This window comes from Eptesicus fuscus, chromosome 17, assembly GCF_027574615.1.
Source record: "Eptesicus fuscus isolate TK198812 chromosome 17, DD_ASM_mEF_20220401, whole genome shotgun sequence".
Classification (NCBI taxonomy): Eukaryota; Metazoa; Chordata; class Mammalia; order Chiroptera; family Vespertilionidae; genus Eptesicus; species Eptesicus fuscus.
Genome location: NC_072489.1, coordinates 38,966,354 through 38,988,408, shown reverse-complemented (window position 1 = coordinate 38,988,408; position 22,055 = coordinate 38,966,354). Strand labels below are relative to the sequence as shown.

Sequence of the window (22,055 nt, the reverse complement as noted above, 5' to 3'; positions counted from 1 at the left end):
CCGGAAAATACGGTAATTGACATTAACAGGGAGAGAGGAAGGGAGAGGGAGAGAGAAACATAGATGTGAATGAAATGATTGGCTGCCTCCTGCAAATCCCCTACCTGGGATCAAGCCCCAAACCTGGGCATGTGCCCTGACTAGGAATCAAACCAGCGACCTCCTGGTTTATGGGACGAGCCCAACCAACTGAGCCAGGGCCAGAGCTCGATATCTTGATCACACTTAGGAAGGCCTTTCCGGGGGGAGGAGAATGCTCAGCTGAGCCGTTTTAAGGGTAGACTCTGGCAACTTGAAATCCCCTGACATGTCCCATGCTTCCTGCCAAATCCCTGGCCTCCTGTTGGAATTTCCTGGGAGTGATAGGACCCATTCTATGAAACAGTCTGTTCTTAACATCCTTTAAAGCCCGTGGTGATGACACCGGGATCAGGTTTTCTGAAGGGCTCCCTGAACCGAGTCTCCCACCGAAAGTTTAGAAATCGTCCTACGGCCCTGGCTGGTTTGGCTCAGTGGATAGAGCGTCAGCCTGTGGACTCAAGGGTCCCGGGTTCGATTCCTGCACATGCCTGGGTTGTGGGCTCGATCCCCAGTTGGGGGCGTGCAGGAGGCAGCCAATCAGTGATTCTCTGTCATCACTGATGTTTCTATCTCTCTCTCCCTCTCCCTTCCTCTCTGAAATCAATAAAAATATATTTAAAAAATAAATCGTCCTATGGCCACAGAATAAACCCTCATTTCAGAAGTTAGTGTGACATCCAGGCGGAGTCACTCCATGGAGCAGACTGTGAAAGGCACAAACCCTGAGGGTACCCACCAATGTGTCGCCTCCCCTCCACACACGACATCTCCATCTTTGGCACAACGTTGCCTGCACCCTCAGGTTCCTCCAGCTCGCACTCGAACCTTTTCCTTCTCAAAGATGAGAACCTAAAAAAAAAAAAAAAAAAAAAAAAAAAAGATGAGAACCTCCTCCTCAATCAGTGAACAGATGCCGATTGAGCATTTATTAATTTCCAGGGCACATCTCTGTCCCCGCAGCCTCACAGCAGGCTTCACCATAGGCCTGTGGACTCCCCTGGCTTGGACCTTTCTGCCCCCTAATCTTGTGACCTCTCTGGTTGGCATAGTTCTTCCGTGCCCACCTCCCTACTTACTACCCCACTTCCTGCTTATATATTCATTTCTTTTCCTGCAATCTGGCATCTACCCCCACTGCTCTCCCAAAATTACTCCCTCAGAGCAATTCTGTGACTTCTTTTGCCTAATCTAATGCCTCCTCCTCTGCTTCAATTTCCGTTTTGAGGTGTTTTTTTTAATTTATTTTTTGACATATTTAACCACCCATTTCTTGGCATTGTCTTCTGGTTTCACTGGCACCTCACTGTGCCTGTGGTTCATCTCCTACCCCTCTGGCGACTCCCGCATCTTCTGGGGAGCCTAAGACTGCGACATTCCTTGGTGCATGAGTTCAGCCCTTGAGTCTCTCATTTACCTCCTCCACTGAGCTCTTCCAGCTCCTTGACCTCAGCCATCACTTTCATGCCGATGGCTCCAAAATTGCACTCCTGCTGGGGCCTCTCACCTGGGCTCTGCTCCCACATTTCTTCTAGGGGTTCTAAGGCATTTCTTCATGAACATCTCACTGTCACTCTAAGTTACCATGTCTAAATGGAAGAGGCCATCTCTCCCTGCCTTCCCCAGCCCTGTTCCCTTTCCTTTGCGTGGGAAGACATAGCACCTGGCAGGGACTTAGTAAATGCCTTCCCATAACTAAGTGACATGGCTTGGAATAACAGGTTAAACAGTAATTTTATAATCTGTAGACCGCACATGGAACATTTATTAGCTCTTTGTAACTTCCAATCCTGAATCAAATTTAAAATAGTCTAATGTGGCCCTAGCTGGTTTGGCTCAGTGGATAGAGCGTCGGCCTGCGGACTGAAAGGTCCCAGGTTCGATTCCGGTCAAGGGCATGTACCTTGGTTGCGGGCACATCCCCAGTGGGGGGTGTGCAGGAGGCAGCTGATCAATGTTTCTCTCTCATCAGTGTTTCTAACTCTCTCTCCCTCTCTGTAAAAAATCAATAAAATATATTTTAAGAAATAAAATAAAATAGTCTAATGTGCACTAAGCAATGTAGAGCTTTCTGAGCATTTTGGCATGAGTTATCTTGATAGGTCCTCTTCGTAGCGTCCCTGTGAGCTTGCCAGTGGAAGGATTATCCCCATTTTTGGATGAGAAAACAGGGGCACAGAAAAGTTCAGTGACTTCCCCAAGATGAAACAAGGACTTTCAAGGAATGTTTGGCCACCTCTTGATGGCTTTACCTGCTCCCTGACAGTCAGAGCCACTCGATGTCTGCAGCCCCGGTGTATACCTCTGCAGACTTTTTAAAGGGCCAGATGGTAAATATTTTACGCTTCGCAGGCCATATGGTTTCTGTCACAGTTACTCAACTTTGCCATTTTAGCTTGAAAGCAGCCATAAATAATTCGTAAATGAATGGGTGTGGCTGTATTCCAATAGAAGTTTATTTACAAAAACAGGTGGCCGGGCCTGGTTTGCTGACCCTTGCTCTACATGAAACTCCTTCCAATTGAGAATTACCAAGCACACTTCCCTCAGCTGGATTGTTGGAGAGGGTGGTTTTTTTTTTGTTTTTTTTTTTGGAGGGGTGGGGCGGCTAGGGAGGTTTGCTTTGGAGCCACCAGAAGAACTTCAGCTAACGGCTGTTTTTCACTTCTAGATCCTGTGTCAGAAAGAAGAGTGGGAGAACGGGACTCGGCACCAACCCAGGAAAAAACCACCTCTCCTGGCAGGTCCACTGACAAAAAGGCCAAGGATGACAGCAGGCGGGTGGCTAAGAGCACTCAGGACCTGAGCGATGTGTCCATGGATGAAGTGGGCATCCCACTCCGGGTACGAGTCCCACCTAAGTCTTCCCGAGGCCTCCTCTCACCCAGGGACAAGTGTGCACCCCTGCATGCATGTGGGCCCCTCCTGGGGTTGCAAAGGCCTCGTGAGGAGGGTCCTCACCACTGTCCACTGTCTGAGCCTGCTGAGGGTACAGAGCCTCGGAGCGCTGTGCTCCAGCCTCCAAGCCCACCTTGGTCCTAGGCCCCGGGTGCAGCAGCTTTCCCCAAAGAGGTGCCGTAAGTCTCGTGAGAAAAGGGATTTCACGGTTGAATGAATGTGACGAAAAGCTTCATGGAACAAGGGCAGCGAGATTTCTCTGCAGCAGAACTGAGAGGCTTTGGGATGTGCGTGTTGAAGAGGAAAATGTTGCCGGCGGTTTCCTAGTCTGCCCCACCCATGGGCACGTTATTCACTGTTCCATGGAGCAGCCTCGGAAATTGGTAGTCCAGGGTTAGAGCGCGCTGGCGAGAGTGAGGCTCAGGGTCCCTGTTCATGGGTTCTGGGAGCAGTTCCCCTGATGGGACCAAGCCCATCACCCAGCATGAGAGGGAAACTAAGGCAACCACAGAATGGCTCAGCCTGCCGAGGCCTCCAGAACAGAGTGGTCTCGGGTTTGCCTGCCCAGCTTGCCCCCCAGTACAGGCATGCCAGCCTCGTGCAGGCCCTCAGGGTTTCCAGGGCAGCCCAGCTTTTGAAACTGGATTAGGGTGAATTCCATTCCTCTCCATGTGCCCAAGAGAACACGGGCTGCCATGTGCTTCTCAGTGACTCCCCTTGAGCAAATGCACAGGTTTATGTGCCCGAGGGAGAAGGCTGATAGGACCAACGGTAGGCCCAGCCTCCAAAGAACTGTTGTCCAGTCCTATAGAATAACTAGAGGCCTGATGCACAAAACTCGTGCACTGCGCGGCGGTGGGTTGGGGGTTGGGGGGCCAGCCTGGCCTGTGCCCTCTCACAGTGCGGGAGCCCCTAGATCGATCGCCCCAAAGAGGTAGGCTGGAGCCAGGGGACCCTCAGGGCTTGCCACGCGGAGCCGCCAGGCCCCACCTCCTCCGCACTGCGTGGAGCCGCGGGACCCCCAGGCCTCGTCGCATGGAGCCGCTGGGACCCGCTTCTGCGCTGTGCACGCAGTATCAAGTCCCCACCCACCCGCGCACGCCCGCTGCACACGCAGCCTCCTGTGGTGGATTGTGACGGCGTGGCATCACGGCGTGAGGGCATGATGACCATTTGCATATTAGCTCTTTATTATATAGGATAGTTGTATAATAATAATGAGAATTATTACTAGTAGTGATCACAGCTACCACTTGCCAAGTGCATTATCTCATTTAAGCATCATTCACTTCACAAGGTGGATAATAATATTGTTCCCATTTTATAGATGAAGTGGCCCTTCCACTCCTCTTCTCACCAGCTCTGTCAGTTTGGACAGCTTTGACTCATTTTTCCTCATCTGTAAAGTGGGAGTGAAACTATCTGGTCTAACCACCTATCTGTCCCTGTTCTTGTTTTATTTTTATCTTTAAATAAAAATAAAAATGAGCCCAGCTGTGTGAATAGGATGACCGCTCCGGCATTGGCTGCTATAATGGGTTACATTTTAACGTGTGCATTCTAAATCTGGACCCATGCAAGGTGACTTAGACACACTTCTACAGAATAACCTGGGATTGTCAGGGCAAGGCCTGATAAGAGAAAGTTCTTTGTCTCTTGTATGTTTCTAGGAGGAGTTTAGTCATCTACATAGATGATGAGATTCTCTGTAAAAATGAAGTTTGAAAAAGTTCTATAAAAATGGACACCTTTTCAAGTGTATCTTCGTTAACTGTTCTCAAAATCTGTGTCCTGTGGGCCAAATGTTACTCTGCAGATTCAGGTCTGAAGCTCTTGGTTTGTCTGTTCTTTCTGAAAAGTTTTGCATTTTTTTAAAAAGATGTTAAATGTGAGATCACAGGATGTATAGAATTACGTGAGTTTGGACTTGAGGTGTTGCCAATTTTGATTTTGTAATTGTAGAAGTTCTGAAATGTACCAGGATTTCCTTTTCATTTTACTCTTTGCCTTTGTCTTTCTCCAGAACACCGAGAGATCCAAAGACTGGTACAAGACCATGTTTAAGCAGATCCACAAGCTAAACAGAGGTACTGGTTTGCTCTTGTAGAAGCCCTGCTGTGCTCCCATGCTGACTGTGGTGAGGGCATAAACCCACTTTGCTAGGTTGCCAGGACTGGCCCTGCGGCTTGGCCTCATTAAGCGCCAGCCTGCCTGAGCCCAGCAGCCACCTCCAGAGCCAAGCGGGGAGGGAGCACTTGGGTGCCTGCCTCACGTGGGGGATTGAGGTCAGCTCAGAAGTCCTCCTGCCCAGATGTTGTGGGATGCTACAGTCCCCAGTCCCCGCTTTCTGCGCTCTGGCATCTGCCTGCCTGGGATGCGAGCAGCTCCAACTTCCACCTGCTTCCAGCTTTAGGGGCACCTCCCCATGTCAGCCCATGACTGCCTTGTAGGAGAACCGGTTGAGAAAGCACTGAACTGGGAGTTAAAAACTGTTCTGACCTGGAGTCAGTTCCCCTGGAGTCAGGACTCATCTGATCTTGGACCAGTCATCTACCTCTCTGTCCCGCTTCCCTTCCTCCAAGGGATGTTGGAAATTTGCCTTGTGAATAGCATGCCTGGTCCCCTGTAAGGTGGTGTTAATATGAAAAATAATCTTCCCCATCTGCAGCCAGCCGTTGGCAGGTAGCCCTGCGTCAGTCAAGAGCTGACAGTCCAAAGCCCATTCACGCTGGAAGAGAAGCGCTTCCAAGTCGGGCCCGCTGGGTGGTAGCAGGTTCTCCGCATGGTGGGAGAGCCCCAGGCCAGTGCTCGGGCAGGTCATAACCCTCCAGCTCCCATCCGCCTCTGCCGCAGTCAGCTGATAGGCAGGGATGCAGCTGCCCCATGGGATGGTACCACGCCTCCCTCAGGCAGAGCATCCTGTCCTTCCATGTGGCCAAATCCAGTCTGGCTGCCTGGCACAGATGACACACGAAGGCAAAGAAAAAGCATCCGGTCGGTGTTGGCCTAAGCCACAAATAACCAGTCTCCCTGATTAGCTGTGGACGCCAATGAAGGTCACTGTTAATTACTCCTGCAGTGTTCAGAGGCGCCCCTCTTCAAACTCTCTAAATATTGAGATGCTCGTGTTTAGTGTTTCGGAGCCAAGAGTAAGTCCACTGGAGTTGGGTGGATGAGCTCTGTCCGGATGGCGAAGCTAAAGGCCAGGTCTCTCTGATGGGATAGTGCCAGTTCCTCTGGTTACTTCCTGAAGCTGATGTCCATTTCCTCCAGCAAGCTGTGTCTCACCTTTAGCCTTTAGCCCCAGCTCTGTCAGCCCCGATGTGGAGACACAGGCACACATGTGAAAAACATGTGATTCTGCCTCACAAGCAGTATGGGCCTCTCATATGTTACTGCTCAACTACAGGTCCCGAACAAAACTGTCCGCCGTAAAGGTAGGCAGAGGTATGGAAAAATGAAAACCTCAGTTGTTTGCCTCGACTCTAATGTCCACAGCACAAGGTTTGATTTATTTTACAAAACATTTTATGATAGTGTTTTTATTACATACTATTTATTAGCATACCTAATATTCTTTGCCTATAAAAGGTAAAAACTTGATGCTTTGTGTTAAATGCCTCTTGCTTCCCCGAGCCTATATATATGTAATTCTTTGTCAAAGAAGAGAAATGATATTGTCTCTTTAGGTGTGTCTCAGTACTTCAGGCAAAAGGACTGGATTTTTAAACGCAGTGTGAATTTCTTTCATATCGCAAGTGAAGCTTATGTTCTGGAATTCAAGGGGCCTAAATTGTGTGTGGATTCCTATTCATTCATTCTCTCCATTTGTATCTTCCTCTATTCTCTCTCCCACACCTGCTCCTCTGCCTAGACACTCCTGAAGAAAACCCTTATTTCCCTACGTACAAATTCCCTGAACTTCCTGAAATCCAGCAAAATTCTGAAGGTACCATAAACTTAGACAGTGTATCTGTTGTCCTAGCCTTAAATTAATTCTTAATAGTTCCATTATAGGAATGAGACTTGGCTTTTAGATATTATTTTTATAGTCGTTTTTGGTTGGCGAAAATTTTATTTCACTCATTTGCATGATGTGCTATATTAAAATGACTAAGACCTCTAACACATTAACCTGTTTTAGGTGTGATGCCCACGGGCTTTAATAACACTAAACAGGTAATCAGTCCTTTGCAAGAGTCAGTTGGGGGTTTGTCAGTTCCTCCACTTCGTGGTGGATCGTTTCAAAATCCACTGCTTTTCTCTGCTACAGAGGACAGTCCTTACACTCCTACCTACCAGTTTCCTGCATCTACTCCTAGTCCTAAACCCGAAGGTAATCAAAGGAAAATCATGTGCCTCTCTCTATGCCGGTGCTGTGACTTTCTCTCACCGTGGGTTTTTTTCTGGTGCCGAAGGGCTGTCTCCCAATCATTTGCTTCCCTCTGACCTTGCGTTGTGTGGTCTTGTCTTGCTCCTTGCTGACTGTGTGATGGGAGTCTGTCCAGATGGCGTTTTAATCCTATTTCCTTGGAATCTACATGATGAATGGGGTAGCCAGTGTAGCTTAGTTAAGAGCTGTGAGCATGCGGAGCTCTGGGAAAAGCTCCCATTCCCAGCCACCCAGGGCTTTATGCTTGGGGTGGTCACATAATATTGTGGTTGGCTGGGCATTGACTCAGGGAGGCTGAGTCTATGGCTGGTGGGCAGGAGGTAGCTGTGTCATCTATCAACAGAAAAGTCACCCAGTTCCTGTATGTGCAACTAACTCCGTCACTGGGACCCTCTTGTCATGGACCCTCGGGGTGTAGCTCCTTGGTAGGGAATTCCCGAAGATGTATCCAGGTGTGAGATTCAGTCATGGTGGGAAATGATATTTTTTTTTAAATAAAGGCTTTGGCCTAGCTATGAAATATTTCATGAAAGAGCTGGCTTAGAAATTTGCACATGCTGGGGAGGATAGTCACACTTACACCTAGAGATATTCTTTTCTAGGGCAAAAAATCTAGGTGTCAAAGAAGGTTCTACTAGGCAATTTCAGGGCAACATCCTGGGAATTACTCTAGTCCCAGGGGTTGTCTGATCTTTGGGGAGTGACCCAGAAAGAGGAGCGCATGGGACTTTCCCTCAGTGCTCTTCCAGGACGAGATGTCGGCTGCTCTGACCTTCATCCATTCAGGCAGGGTTGAGCCTTTGCATGTGCCATTCCCTGTGCTGGGGACTGAGGTTAGTGTAATGAATAAGATAAGTCCTCTGTTCTCAAAAGTCCACATCTGGCAGGGAATCAGGCAAGGCCACTCCATCGTACTCTGAGCAACGTGGTGGCATCTGCAAAAGCGTGAGTCCAAAAGGCCACAGCAGGTCCTCGGTGCATACCTGGCGAGTGTTGATGAGTGAAGGCTTTGGACCATGGAGTCAGAGTTGTCTTCTAGGATGAGCCACCACCTCGGTTCCTCTCTGCTCTGATTAGGTCAGCAAACCTTTCCACAGCCCTCTCACCATTGGTAAAGTCGTCCATTCAGTCATTCACCAAACTTTTGATCAGTTAACATAAATGAGATGACACACTGGGATGTGTTAAATACAGCTTTAGTTAAAAGACAATATTCCTGACCTAGCCAGTTTGGCTCAGTGGATAGAGCATCGACCTTTGGACTGAAGGGTCCTGGGTTCGATTTGGGTCAAGGGCACATACCTCAGTTGCAGGTTCCTCCCCAGCCTGGGCCCTGGTCAGGGTGCGTGCAGAAGGCAACCAATCAATGTGTTTCTCTCACATTGATATTTCTCTCTGTCTTTCCCTCTCTCTTCCTCTCTCTAAAAATCAATGGAAAAATATCCTCAGGTGAGGATTCAAATAATAATAATAATAAATAAAAGACCAGCCCTAACTGGTTTGGCTCAGTGGATAGAGCGTCGGCCTGTGGACTCAAGGGTCCCAGGTTAGATTCCGGTCAAGGGCATGTACCTTGGTTGCGGGCACATCCCCAGTAGGGGGTGTGCAGGAGGCAGCTGATCGATGTCTCTCTCATCGATGTTTCTGGCTCTCTATCCCTCTCCCTTCCTCTCTGTAAAAAAATCAAAGGACCATATTCCCTTTTGGGTCTCCCTGTTGTTCTGTGATAGTCTTTGGTTTCCAACCATTTCATGCCTCGGGCCTATTATGAATGAAAAGAAAAGTCTACCACACTAAAGCAGATGTAAAAATTAAAAGCTGATGATTGAATTTTAATCTCTGACCACCTCACTGCCAACAAGAGGCTACTTGGTGTGAGATAACCTAGTCTTTTCATCTTGGGGTACCGAGTCTAGCCAAAAGCACTGCTTACGAAACAGTTGACTGAGGACCAGGGTTTTTTTCCGGGTAATTTTGACTAAATGTCCTTTTTTTTTTTTTTTTTTTGGCTTTATTTGGACCTGGGAGCCCAACCCACTCAATAAGGTAGGGTTCACATCTATAGTAAGTGCACGCCATGCCTGAAGGCATGTTGTTCCTTAGATGTGGGCAGAGGAGGGGCACCTGGAGAACCCTGTGAAAGGAGCAGTGACTCCCATTGAAAATTGCTGGAGGCCTGGCACAGGCAGTGCCAGCAGCTGCCACAGTCAGCCTGGCTGTTGGTCTGAAGACAGGGTTTCATGGCTTCACACCCAGAGCTGCCACATCACCCGCTCCCACACCTGGCAACCCTGGCCAACGGTGACGTCTGCCTTCCGGTACACATCGATGGGGGAACTAGGGTTATTCTGCCTAAAGGCTTAAACAATAAGGGATGACATGACAACTCCTCATCTATAATTTAGGAAGCAGACTATATATTTTTTTTTTTCATTTTTGTTAATCCTCACCTAAGAATATTTTTCCCATTGGTTGTTTTTGTTTTGTTTTTGTTTTTCAGAGAGCGGGGAGAGGAGGAGTAGAGACAGAGAGAAACATCAGTTGGTTGCCTCCTGCATGTGCACTGACCAGGGCCAGGGATTGAGCCGGGACCTTTCATTCCTTGAGCCAATGCTCTGACCACAGAGCCAAACTGGCTAAGGCCAGACCTTATTATTTTTTATTTTCAAAGATCAAAAAGGAAAAAATTCATAATACCCAGTATGATTAAACTTGAACACACATTTCTAAGAAAGTCTTCTTCCCTGGAGGTCTTTTAAAAATAGGGTAGATTTCATCTCTTGCCCACGCTCCTGTCTAGATGACAGAGTCCAAGGTAGAGCACAGATGCATTCAATTAGATGAGGGCTTTTTACAGTGAGTGAAACATTTGACTCGATCTCTTTTGAGAACCGTTTTGTGTGTGTTTTTTTTTATTTTAATTTTTGTAACTAGTAAGAGATTCTATGGCTTGTGGCTTGTGCCGTGAGCCCAGCAGGTCCTCCTCAGCCTGTCCTTGGTGCAGCTCCAGCCCTGTGCCTGCACACCCTTCTCAGCATGGGGAAGATTTAAGCAGTTCAGAGAAAGGTGTTAAAGACAGATTAGCACCTCACGGAGGCTCTACCCCTAGTTTTTAATGAGCAATAAAAAATAGACAGCTTGACTGAGAGATGTGAGCCCTCGTTCCAGAGTTCATCCCCTGGGGAGGAGGAGTCAGTTGTTGCTGCTGGTTTTTTGTTTTGTTTAATTCAGAATTTGAAATTTGCAATAAACCTATCAAAACCTAGCCTACAGCTGCTGCCGCTGTCTAGATTCTGGTTGTTTATACAGTATAAAAAAAGACATTTCCAAGTGTCTCAAAGCTGGTTCTCCTGAATAGTAAAAGACCACATGAAAGTTTGTTTATGCTGGCTTAGCAACCTTCTTTTTCCCCTCGCTACGGTGCAAAAGTAAACTTCTGGCCAGACTTTCAGAAGATAAGTAGGATTAGCATGTCTTAATCAATGAGGTTTAAAATATCCTTTTAAAGAAACCTGTAAATTCCAACAAGGAGCAGCCCCTTCTAATTAATTGCTTTATAATCTTGGAGAGTGCTCTAAGGGACAGGAGCAATGTGATGTTTGCTACTCTTTGTTTCATGAGGCAGTTGGGAAGAATTGGGGCTAGGAAATTTGGGGAGAGTAGAATGAATTCAGGAGACTTACTTCCTGTCATTTTACTATATGCCCTAGTCCTTAGGAAGCTAATAGAAAATAATAATTTACCAGAAGTTCTTTGGGAATAACTTTCAAAGACGTCTCAGCAAATGAGTTTTACTTTCTTTAAGAAAACAAACAAACTTTCATTTCACCCCCTCCTCCTCATCATTCCTTCCTCTCTGACCCAGAACGACTTGCCTGGGAATTACATTCCATTCTCTCTCAAAAGCAAATGTCCTTTCCTTGCCTCTGAGATACCACCAAGTCAAAAGATTGTGGGGGTGGGGAGGGGAGATGTTGATGGAGCCCAGCATCGCCCCACCCTCCGCTGCACCCAGCCGTGGAGGGGCTGCCAGAACGAGTCTTCAGACATCCTGCCCAGGGTTTCCTGCTAAAGTGGGAGCGAGAGGAACAAGCTGTGGAGAAACACCTTCTGAAACGCCTCTCCCCGCCTCCTCCCTTCTGCTTTAGGAAATAGCAGTGTGGTGGCCAGCACCCCAGCAGCTCACAATCAGAATCCTATTAATAATAATAGTAGCATAGCCACTGCGATGACTGTGCCTCAGCTGCCCTTTGTGGAGCCCCTACCAAATACCAGGCTCCGTGTTGAGTGCAACATAGTCATTATGTCCTTTCATCTTCCCAGCAACCTCGGGAGGTTCGTCCTCATTCTATCGATAAAGGGTGTGAGGCTCAGAAAGGTTAAGTAATTTGTGCAAAATCACACAGTAAGTGGCAGCGCCAGGATTCAAACCCAGGTCCCTGGGGCCCACCAGACGGGCTTTTATGCACTCTCTTCTGCAGCTCTGCTGCTTCCCGGTCCTCTCCAGCTGTTCTTGTTGGCCCCCTTGCCCAAGGGCTTTCTGATGCCTGATTCCAGGCGTCGGGCCTGCCCTGCTTCTGAGTCAGTCATGTGTCCCTGGCTGAGCCGGTGTCTCCGGGGACGGTGTCTGGGAATATGAAGTCATGGAAGCTCCCTGACACTCGGCCAGGACTGAGAACCACTGGGATGGAGGAATGCCACCCTATCCACCCTCCAGAAGAGGAAGACACTCGCTAGCACAATTTGAGGGATTTGGATATAGAATTAAGAGTGGGGAATACAGATTCAAAAATTCCGTGGGTGAAAATAGAAGATATTTTCTATTGATGCCCCAAATAAGCAGAAAAACCTCGTGGTCCATGGCCTGAGAGGACCCCCTTGTCCATGTCAAGATGAAGAGCTACCACATCAGCCAAGGGTGATGTCCCCCTTGCTATCTGGTGCCTCTGCCGCCACTGTCAGGCGAATGGTGGCCACTGCCACCTCCTGGCGAAGTGACTTAAGACACCATCCCCAGGACATCCCCTGGTCGCGGTGACACATCGTGTCCTATGGGTCTGTCGCATTGAGCTTTTCCCTCAATTCTTGATGAGGATGCACTAAGGCAAGGGTTTAGGCGGCTGGTTTTCCCAGTCACGTCTATATTTGAGTTAAAATAATCCCCTACTGGCCTTACAGGATTTCTAAGAATAGCCTTATTTTGCTTGAGTTCAAGCAAATCCTTCTATTGTGAAGATGCCTGGCCGGGATCTGTGCCTCCTGCCCCAAACTCCAGCTAGTACTGCCCGGAGGAGGGGCTGGGCCGCTCCCAGCGGTCACCTTTGCTCTCCTAACTAGAGCTGCCCAGAGGTCTCCGCCTAGCAAGCACGAGAGTGTTTGATGGCCGCAAGCTGGTTGAGACAGTGGCAGACTCCCTTCCCACCTTCAAAGGCCAGGAATGCCCCAGGAGATGAGGTTGGTGAGTCTTTCTCCAGCTTGCACTCCTTTCCTGTCCCACCTCCTTCTCTCCCCCTCCTTCAGATTCTATTTTTCCCCGAATTTGTCTTCTATAGCTACTCTACACTCTATATTGATCTTTGTTCATCCCTTACAATTTGATTGCCTTTAACCGGGACCTAGACAGCTTGAGGAATCTTCCCCCAAGCTCCCTGGGCTACTGACCAACTTGCCCTATTTCCTCTCTTGTAAATTCTTCCTCTTCCCTCCATCCAGACTTGGTCTCTACCTCTGCATAGGGCTCTCTTCTTCTTTGAATCTTTTTGTTGGTGGTGTGTGTTTTTTTTCTTCCTAAGTGTGTGGGTTAAAGTAGGAGAAAGAATTAATTTGAGCAGTGGAAAAAGACTGTGTTAAAACAAGCTGTTGATACTGAGAAATAATTTGAACTTTCAAGGTCTAAGAAATGCATAAAATTGAAACTTAATTGATATAGGCAAGTGATTATGCAAATACTGCTTTTTGCCCATCCCATTTTGGTCAATTACATAGTTTTTATAGAACAATTATTCTCAACCAGCACTTTTTCCAGTGTCTAAGATTGTCATTAATTCTCCAAGAAAGTCTTTTTTTAGAAGTTCATTTTTAAAGTCACTGTGGTTGAAAAGGCAATTATGCGCCTCCTGGCAGTTTTGAGGGAGTAGCTGTTCCCAGATGCGCCTCCAGGACAGACTGCCAAAGCCCAGAGCGGAGTCGCTGGTGTGTGAACATCAGAGCCCAGCAGGGCCCTTGGACCCTGGAGTGAGCTGTTCACCCCGTGAATCCCCTCAGTGTTAAGCTTCCTGGAAGTGGCTGGCACAGGAAGTTCTGAGCGTTGCTGCCAAGGTTTGATGTTTGCCTCTTTGAGGGGCACAGTCAGCATGTGGCTCCACCACGAGCAAGAATCACAGGATCCCGGCTCAGCTCAGCCCACTATGGCATCGTTTTAAAAACCCTGGAGAGCCCAAGCCCGTGTTGCTCAGTGGTTCAAGTGTCGGCCTGCACACCCAAGGGTCCTGGGTTCAATTCCCAGTCAAGGGCACGTACTGAGGTAACCAGTTGATGTGTCTCTCTCACATTCCCCCTACCCCCCCCCCCCCCCCGCTTTTTCCTTTCTACTCTCTGAAAAGCAATGGGGAAAAAATAGCCTCAGATGAGGGTTAACAAAAAAAGAGAGAGAGAGAGAAAGACCCTAAAGAAAGAGTAAAGGCAGGATTTCAGACACTGACAATGTCCATGTTCTTGGACAATTTGAGAAATAATTTATTTAATGTATCTGGACTGTGGTTTAACTCTCTCTTTCTCTCCATATCTCTCTCTCTCTGTGTCTCTCTCTGTCTGCCTCTCTCTCTTTCTACCTCTTTGTCTCTCTCTGTCTCCTTTTGGCTAACCCTAGTGTATAGACATACAGACAGGTAACCTTACACCCAGTTTTTCCATTCACTGCCATTCTGAACTTCATACCCCTCTACCCCAGTGTGGACTTAGCCTGCCAGGCGTGGAGGGCAAGAAGCAGCAAGTGGGAGATGTAGCAACAGTGACTCGGTGTTACCCATGTCCCTGGAGACCAGCAGGAGGAGAACTGCAGAGTGGTGGGGTAGCGCAGCAAACTTGCCTAAGTGTCACCAGGGAGGGGACGATGCAGAAAAACAGAGCAAAGGCCTCAGGGCTGGGAGGCAGGCCAGCACTGCAGGCAGGACTTGAGTTGCAGAACAGCACTCTCCCTTGTCTCTTGCATGCTGTAAATTATAAAGGAATAGCCAGTTTCCCCCAGGCCTGGGCAGCCAGGGTGGGTGAGCCTAGAACAAGGCACCACCCCTATCTCAGGGCTAGAGGCGGCCCAGGGAAGTGGAATCAGGAAGACGCTCTCTGTCTCTTACTGAGCGGCTACGGGCACATTTCCTGACCTCCCTGGGCCTTAATGTCCTTGTCTGTAAGTGAGATGTTTATGTATTTCCTATTGCAGAGATTAAGTGAGATGATATTAGTAAATTATTGGCTATGATTAGGCACTTAATAATGGGAACTGCTATTATTTTTACTCATAAGTACAGGTAAAATTTTCTTCCATTAGTTTTGCAAGACACACGTAAAATTTTAAAGAATAAATTATATGTTCCCTGGATATTCAGAGGAATCAGTACAACTTCAATTTGCCCTCCTAAAGGTTTGATGAACTGAAATCCACATGCCAGACTCGGATCCCACGGCCACCGGGTAGGGAATGAAAAGCTGCTTCACTCTGCGCAGCCCCTGCCCTGCGTTCGCCTCGGATGGGCGAGGTTTCTTTTCCCACCTGCACCAAATAAGAAATAGCATCAAGAACATCATTCATTCATCTTCTCTGTGGCCTTCACCCCCATCTTTCTGACTTCTGCATTTCAAAATACATAAATTGTTTAATACTCCAAGCTATTCCTTTCATCTTATAAGAACTATTTCTCCTTTCCTGTTAACAAATCTTCTAGCCCTGGCTGGATAGCTCTATTGCATTGTCCTATACACCAAAAGGTTGCAGGTTCGAGTCCTGGTCAGGACACATACCTAGGTTGTGGGTTCAATCCCCGGTCAAGGTGCATATGGGAGGAAACCCCCCCCCTCTCTCTGCCCCTCTCCCTCCCCCCCTCTCTTTTACTCTCCCTTCCTCTCTCTCTTTCCCTTTTCCTCCCTTTCTCCCTCCCTCTAAACATATCCTCAGGTGAGGACTAAAATTAGAAAAAGAATCTTCTAGAAATCCACATTAGAAAGCTCTAGAGAGAAAATATTTTTAAAGATCTCAGGGTTTTTAATTTTTTTCTTTGAATCTTTAAGTGCCTTTTTCTTCCCCATTTGCTTCTTACCTCAAGAGCAGGTCATAGGAATTAACCCTCATGCTACCGTTTACAGAAAGGCTGTAATTCTCCATGGCTCAGAGAGATGCAGAGTTCTGAGCCAAAAAGCTAGACTGGATTTTAAGCTCTATGTACGGTGGTTCCCAACTGAGCTAATTTTTCATTTGACAGGCATGATTTTTCCAGTCAAATGCCTGCAATCAACGTTGATTTTTAGTTTTCTTTGACATCATAGCATTTTATCAGTACAGTAATCAGAAGTTCTGTTTAAAACAAAATTCTTCAGAGCAGTACTTCAGAATATATATTTTCGGATGCCATTTTATCTCTCTGGCCTGCTCTCAAAAGTTAAAGACACTCACTCGCTCAGGTTATAGCAGGGAAAGGCTTGGCTGTGTTGATAGAAGAACATTAAGCCCTGTTCAACTTTGATGCTGACTAATCCTAGCCTTAACACAGAGAGAGGGATGGGGAAGGAGGTGGGGGAAATAACTTGGTACCTGATGACTTTTCTTTATTTGCGAGGCGGGGGCGGCGGGGGGAGACCTGGGACAGATAAAAATGGGGAGAGGGGAGGGGAGTTAGAAGGGGGGAAGAGAGGCTGCCTTTGCAGAATACTTGACTCACCATAACAGCTGTTTTAGCTTTATTTACATTGCACAAAATATTATGACCTGTACTACTCAGAGACTAAAAATGATTTTTATAGCGACAAAGACTTGATTAACACGTAGTCATTAACATGTCCTGGCTTCTTTGACGTGTCTTTTCAGGTTAGTTCATGTGTTTTGTTAAACTTGCTTCAGATTTGAAGGGAAGGTACTGGGTCTTCAGTCCACATTCATGAATCCTGAGTTGGGGTTAGCGAGATCTTAGAAAATGGGAAAGGCCGACTGTTTCAGCACTTTGGAGGGGTCGTCGTGGGGATAGCGACCAAATACCTGACATTCTCAGGACACTCCCCGTTGTGAAATCTGTCCCTGTAAGTGCACCTGTAGCCTCAGTATTAGTTCAGTGCAGCCACTGGCACGAGGGTTCAGATCTTATCTCATTCCCAGGTCTGAGAGCCCAGTGCCCAGCTTCTTTAGGGGCGTGTCGTGCCCTCGGAGGGCATCTCGCACTGCAGAAACCCCCGGGAGTCTGACTTATTCCAGGGCCACAGTGTAGACATGCCCCGAGCAGCGCCTTTGCAGAGCAAACCGCACAACCGCACAACTGCACCTGCCATGGGTGTTACATCCCAACCAGGTCGGGGTGGAATCAAAACACGATTATGAGGGTTTTCTCCAACTGTTCTTTTAGCTGCAGAGCCTGTTTGTTAAATGATATTGTATGGGGAACCTTAGCATGTAAAACAGGTCACAGCTGAGGTGGGGAGCTAGAAAACACGCCTCTTCCCCGACAACACCACCCAGTAGCAGGCCTGGGGGACTCCGAGGACCTTGCAGGCTAGACCAGAGACTCGGGGTGAGCATCCAGGGAGGTATCTCAGCCAGGCTGGGCCCCCTGTTCCGGCTCTGCTTGTGGAAACTCTCCCTGAGGCCCTTCGGCTTCTTGTCCCCATGCTTTTCTTGGTGTCGGGCAGTGGTCATCTCCCAGGCCACGTGACTGTACCTTCCGGCCTGCAGGTTCTGTTTGGGTGGGTGGGCTCTGCAAACCTGGCTCCTCTCGCTTAGCTCCTTCCCGCCCCCCCCCCCCATGGACCCCTGGTGTGACTGGATGGCGGTGCAGGTTGGCGGGAATGGGCGGGAGTGGGCACAGGTCGCTCGTTCTCCTGCCTCAGCCAGATTTCTCCTGATTGCATTTTGTTTTGTTCACTAGATGATGATTCAGATCTGTACTCTCCTCGATACTCCTACTCTGAAGACAGTAAGTGACTTAGAATTTCCTGATCATGGGAGGAAGAGGGAGCATTGGATAAGGGAAAACATCTTCCTGTTTCCTGCTTTCACCAGTTTTAAGTCTTTTGTACCCACTTTTCTTCTCCAGCAAAATCTCCCCTTTCTGTGCCTCGATCGAAAAGTGAGATGAGCTACATTGACGGTGAGAAGGTAGTTAAGCGGTCAGCCACACTTCCCCTCCCGGCCCGCTCTTCCTCACTGAAATCAAGCCCGGAGAGGTAAGTGCTCCTTCTCCCCGATCCGCTGTGACCTCAGGCTGCCACGCGCAGTGTGGCAGCCACGTCCCGCCTCTCGCTCTGGGCAGCAGCCGTGGGGCCAGGAGCTGGGCAGCCCTGACCTGGAGTCCCTGCTCCATCCTGTGTTAGTAGCGACGTTTTCTTTCGGAGTTCCCGTGTTCTTATCTATAGAATGGGGACACATTTTACATTTGTTAGGGGTGTTGCAAGGACAAGACAAGATAGTGCATATAACATTTCTCAGTGCCTGGCCACGTGTGGGCTTACTTCACGTTGGCTATAACTCATCACTTTTTACCTTCTCCCAGAAACCTTGGTTGTAAGCTTTGTCATGTGTTTTTATACTCTGTGTTTACTGACGGATCCTGTAGCAGAGAATATAATTTTAGCATGAGTTACACTTTTTAATACCAGTTTATTTGCACAGCACGTATTTTTGAGACATGGGCGTGGATTGGCTGTAACGATGACGTTAGTCATGTCTTGACACCCGCACAGAGTGACCCAGTATTCTTTCACTGGGTCCCGATGCCCATGGAGCAACCCCCTTATGCCATCTGGACTGGTGTCCCACGCATCTCCCACTGCTTCTCAACACAAAAGAGGCTTTTGCCAAAATGAATTACTTTTCCTGAAAGACACACTTAGTTTCACGCCTTCATACCTTTTCCATCTTCGTACACCGATGAATAGCTGTTCTGAAAGTCCCACACACGCGTAAGTGGCATCTGCCTCAGGAGTTCGATAATGAATTTGAAAGGAAGGTTGGGTCTGCCTATAAATTCTTTGCAACTGCATTCATCAAACCGGGTGCATTCTGTGTGCAGATGGGGCCACATGCTGTGGGGGAATCTAAGCATATATAAATCACCATCCCTGCCTTGCAGCAAAAACTAAATATAATCCCAGTGCAAAGGCAGTCATGTGCATGCATAAGAACTCTGCAAACAATTTTCAGGGATTCCTATCTCCTCTGAAACCCACCACTGGATCCGGTTGAATTTGTGTGCCAAAGGCTGCAATTTGGGTGATTACTGGGGTGAAGTGTGGAATAGGGAACAACACAGTTATAAAAGCAAATAACATTTACTGAGTGGTTACTGTGGACCTGGTGATTTACATGCACTTAATCCTTGCAACAACCCCATTTTTCAGATGAGGAAACTAAGGTAGCAAGAGGTAAAGTGTGTAGCCTGGATCCCCAGCTAGCAAGTACTATCGCAGGGATCGGAACCACAGCTGACTGGCTCCAGGACCTGTGTTCTCTCTCCCTGCACGAGCATGAGTGGGAAGTGCAGGCATGTTTGGGGGATGATAAGCTCAGGAGAGCAGAGCAAGCTTTGCTGCTGCTGCTTCCCTCCCTGCCTCCCTCTCTTCTCTGCTTCCTGGTACCCGGTTCCTGGTACCTTAGGCCTTTTGTGGAGCAAAACCAGAGCTTTAACTGGTTGTTTTGAGAAGGGAACCAGCACAACTAAACGCTTTGCACCGAGTCCGATTTTATGCTTTGGATTTAAAAATTCCTTGATTAGACTACAGTCAGCCAAAGTCAGAACGTGTTGGATGCCAATTTTCATGAAGACAGCTCTAATAGGATTTTCTTCCTACAGAAACGACTGGGAGCCCCCAGATAAGAAAGTGGATACAAGGAAATACCGTGCAGAGCCCAAAAGCATATACGAGTATCAGCCGGGCAAGTCCTCCGTTCTGAACAACGAAAAGATGGTAACGTGAATATTACAGTCCCTTTGTCTCACCCCGTCGTGTTCTTTAATCCGGATGCATTGTGCACTTGCATCACATTCTTTCTCCCTGGAGATAGACGTGCTTTGTTTAGGAGACAATGAGAAAATGAAGTATTTTTACCCTTTTTATTTTTGCAGGTGTTTATAAAATGAGTCCTGAGTCTGCTTTGAATGAAGCTCATCTTGTGGCTTTCTGGCGCTTTTCTGCATGGTTTTAACGAATTTAGAATTTTCTACTGACATAAAGATTGATTTTGCTGCTGTCTTTTCTTAAACATCTAACCATTAATTTGGCAGGCTTATTACTAACTGGACTAAATTCGTGGTGGTTTTTTTTTTTAAGTGCCTCTTATTTGAACACATATAAATTTTGTAGAAGGTACTACTAGTACATCACTAAAAGCTAAGTAATTAATAGGATGTTGTGATTTGAGGGGGGGGGGAAGCCCCAGGCTGTTAAAACAGGCGTTTTAGGTCTTCCTTTTCTGACACGTGCAGTATCGAGGACGAATGTCATAGTCCGTCTGATTTGTGGTTCACGTCTCTTCTAAGTGGAGAAGTGGCCTGTGGGGCAGAGCAGACCACCCTGGAAAAGCGGCCTCTTCTGTGAAACGGGGAAGGATTTGTGCAAACCCATTAGTTTCCTGTCTGCCAGTCACACTTCCTTTTATCCATCCTTCCTTTGAAAAAGCTGGTTCAGAATTCTGATCACGGTTAAAGGGATTCTCCAAAGCTCCGTGACATCGCAGCCTCCGCCGGGCCCGCAGGATGGAGCTGTCATGCTGGGAACTGGATTCTATTAAAATGCTGTTACCACACTGAGCACGCAGCAAGTAACCCCGGAGGTGTGGGGGCGCATTCTTCTCCCTCTGCCTCTCCCGTGCCACGTGTTTTTCAGGAGTGATTGACTTCGCTTTGACTAAGATGAAAGTTTGACATCTTTGAAAGCACAAAGGGATAGGTAATTTTAATTAGGATAAAGCAGCCTGCAGAAATGCTCCAGATTGTCATTCCTCAGCATTTTCTGTGCACTGCAGTTATTTTAAGCAAAAAGTTCAGAGAGGAGCGGAGAATGTTGCCTCTGGCTCCACCCTTCACTGGAGGCTCTCTCCGTGTTAGAAGATGATAACCTCAGAAGGTAACCTTCCGCACAGGTGTTCCAGGAGAGAAAGTCATGCTCTGGGTGTATTCCTGACCCTGGAATAACAAGTCAGGACACGCCGTCACATATCAACGCACGTGAACGACCCAGAGACTGTGTAGGCCTGTGGGCGCTTGGTTTTGGCAGTGTTGTTATTTACAGATGGTCACTTCTCTCGAGGCCTTGCCCCTAAAATTTCTTCTTTGTTTTCCCCTCCTCTCCTTAGTTCCTAATAATGTGACCACTCATTCAGAACTAGGTGTTCCTTGCTACCACAATGGTTACAGCTATCTTCCACGTGTTTACCAACCCGGGAAGTAACACATAGTAGCCCATAGGAGCTGTCTTTGAGGACCTGCCCTGATCACACGTGTGGATCACAGAGCACCATCTGTGTTCCTACCCAGAAGCCCCTGTGCTGTGCCAAGACCCAGGCCCATCCTGTCGTGGGATGTAAGCGCCAGAGGGCCCATCACATCGCATCCGCGAGCTTCCACTCTGTTAGACTCTTCCTCCAGAGACTTTTCCTTTCAGAGAGAAATTTCAGTTAAACCTCATCTTTGAGCCACTCTTCACGGTAGTTAAGTCAGTCCTTTATCTTTTATTTCTTTCTCAGCTATCTTTGAACAGGAAAGTTAAAACGTTGGTTTTAGTGTATGAGTCTTGCCTTTTGACATCCTGTATCAGGTTTGCCAGAATTTGAAGACAAACCCCCACCCCTAGCTACCACACACACACACACACACACACACACACACACACACACGTTAACTGTGGATGAGTGCACTAACTAGCGACAGGTGTAGAATCTACATTTGCTTTCAGGAATACACAATTCCTTTTTTGGGGAGGAGGGGAACCATGCTTTTGCTTCCAATTTGAGGTACTCATGTCTGCTTAAGCCTGGCCATTTAAGCTGTGACCTCATTGGCACACCTCTCTGCTATTTGCAGGAAGTGTTGAATGGCATTCTGTAAAGGCTGCCTTAGAGCTCATCTTTGTCCCTGGAGCGAACGCCAACCACCCAGAGAAGTAAAACACTGTACCACCTTCAGAAACCCCACCAGGAGACGCACAGATTTGATGAGCTACCCAGCTACTTGGCAAGATCACATGAAGTTCTTCATAGCTGCTCGGCCCGTCTTACCGTAGTGTGAATCCACGTTCTTCTCTTCTGGCCGTGGAATTGGAGATCATCGGTCAGGCCCTGCTTGGTCAGGAGTAGCCTTTTCAGGCTTTGTCCTTGTACTTTCCTCCCAAGCCCCTCACAGGACTTGGACTCAATTCAACAAGTCCAGAGAGAATGGCTTTTCCATGCCACGCCCTGGGTTAGATGTTGGGGGAACAGTGGGAAGGAGAGACA

At 47.8% G+C, this 22,055-nt stretch overlaps 1 protein-coding gene across 1 annotated transcript in view; it reads left to right on the top strand.

Annotated features, from left to right (window-relative positions):
* Window positions 1-22,055, top strand: part of SORBS1 (sorbin and SH3 domain containing 1) — a 217,063-nt gene that overhangs the window by 140,839 nt on the left and 54,169 nt on the right. Inside the window, exons 8-12 of the mRNA XM_054728616.1 lie at window positions 2,750-2,922; window positions 5,000-5,063; window positions 17,494-17,541; window positions 17,662-17,791; window positions 19,417-19,531. Coding sequence (XP_054584591.1) covers window positions 2,750-2,922; window positions 5,000-5,063; window positions 17,494-17,541; window positions 17,662-17,791; window positions 19,417-19,531 — 530 coding nt within the window. The remainder of the gene's footprint in view (window positions 1-2,749; window positions 2,923-4,999; window positions 5,064-17,493; window positions 17,542-17,661; window positions 17,792-19,416; window positions 19,532-22,055) is intronic.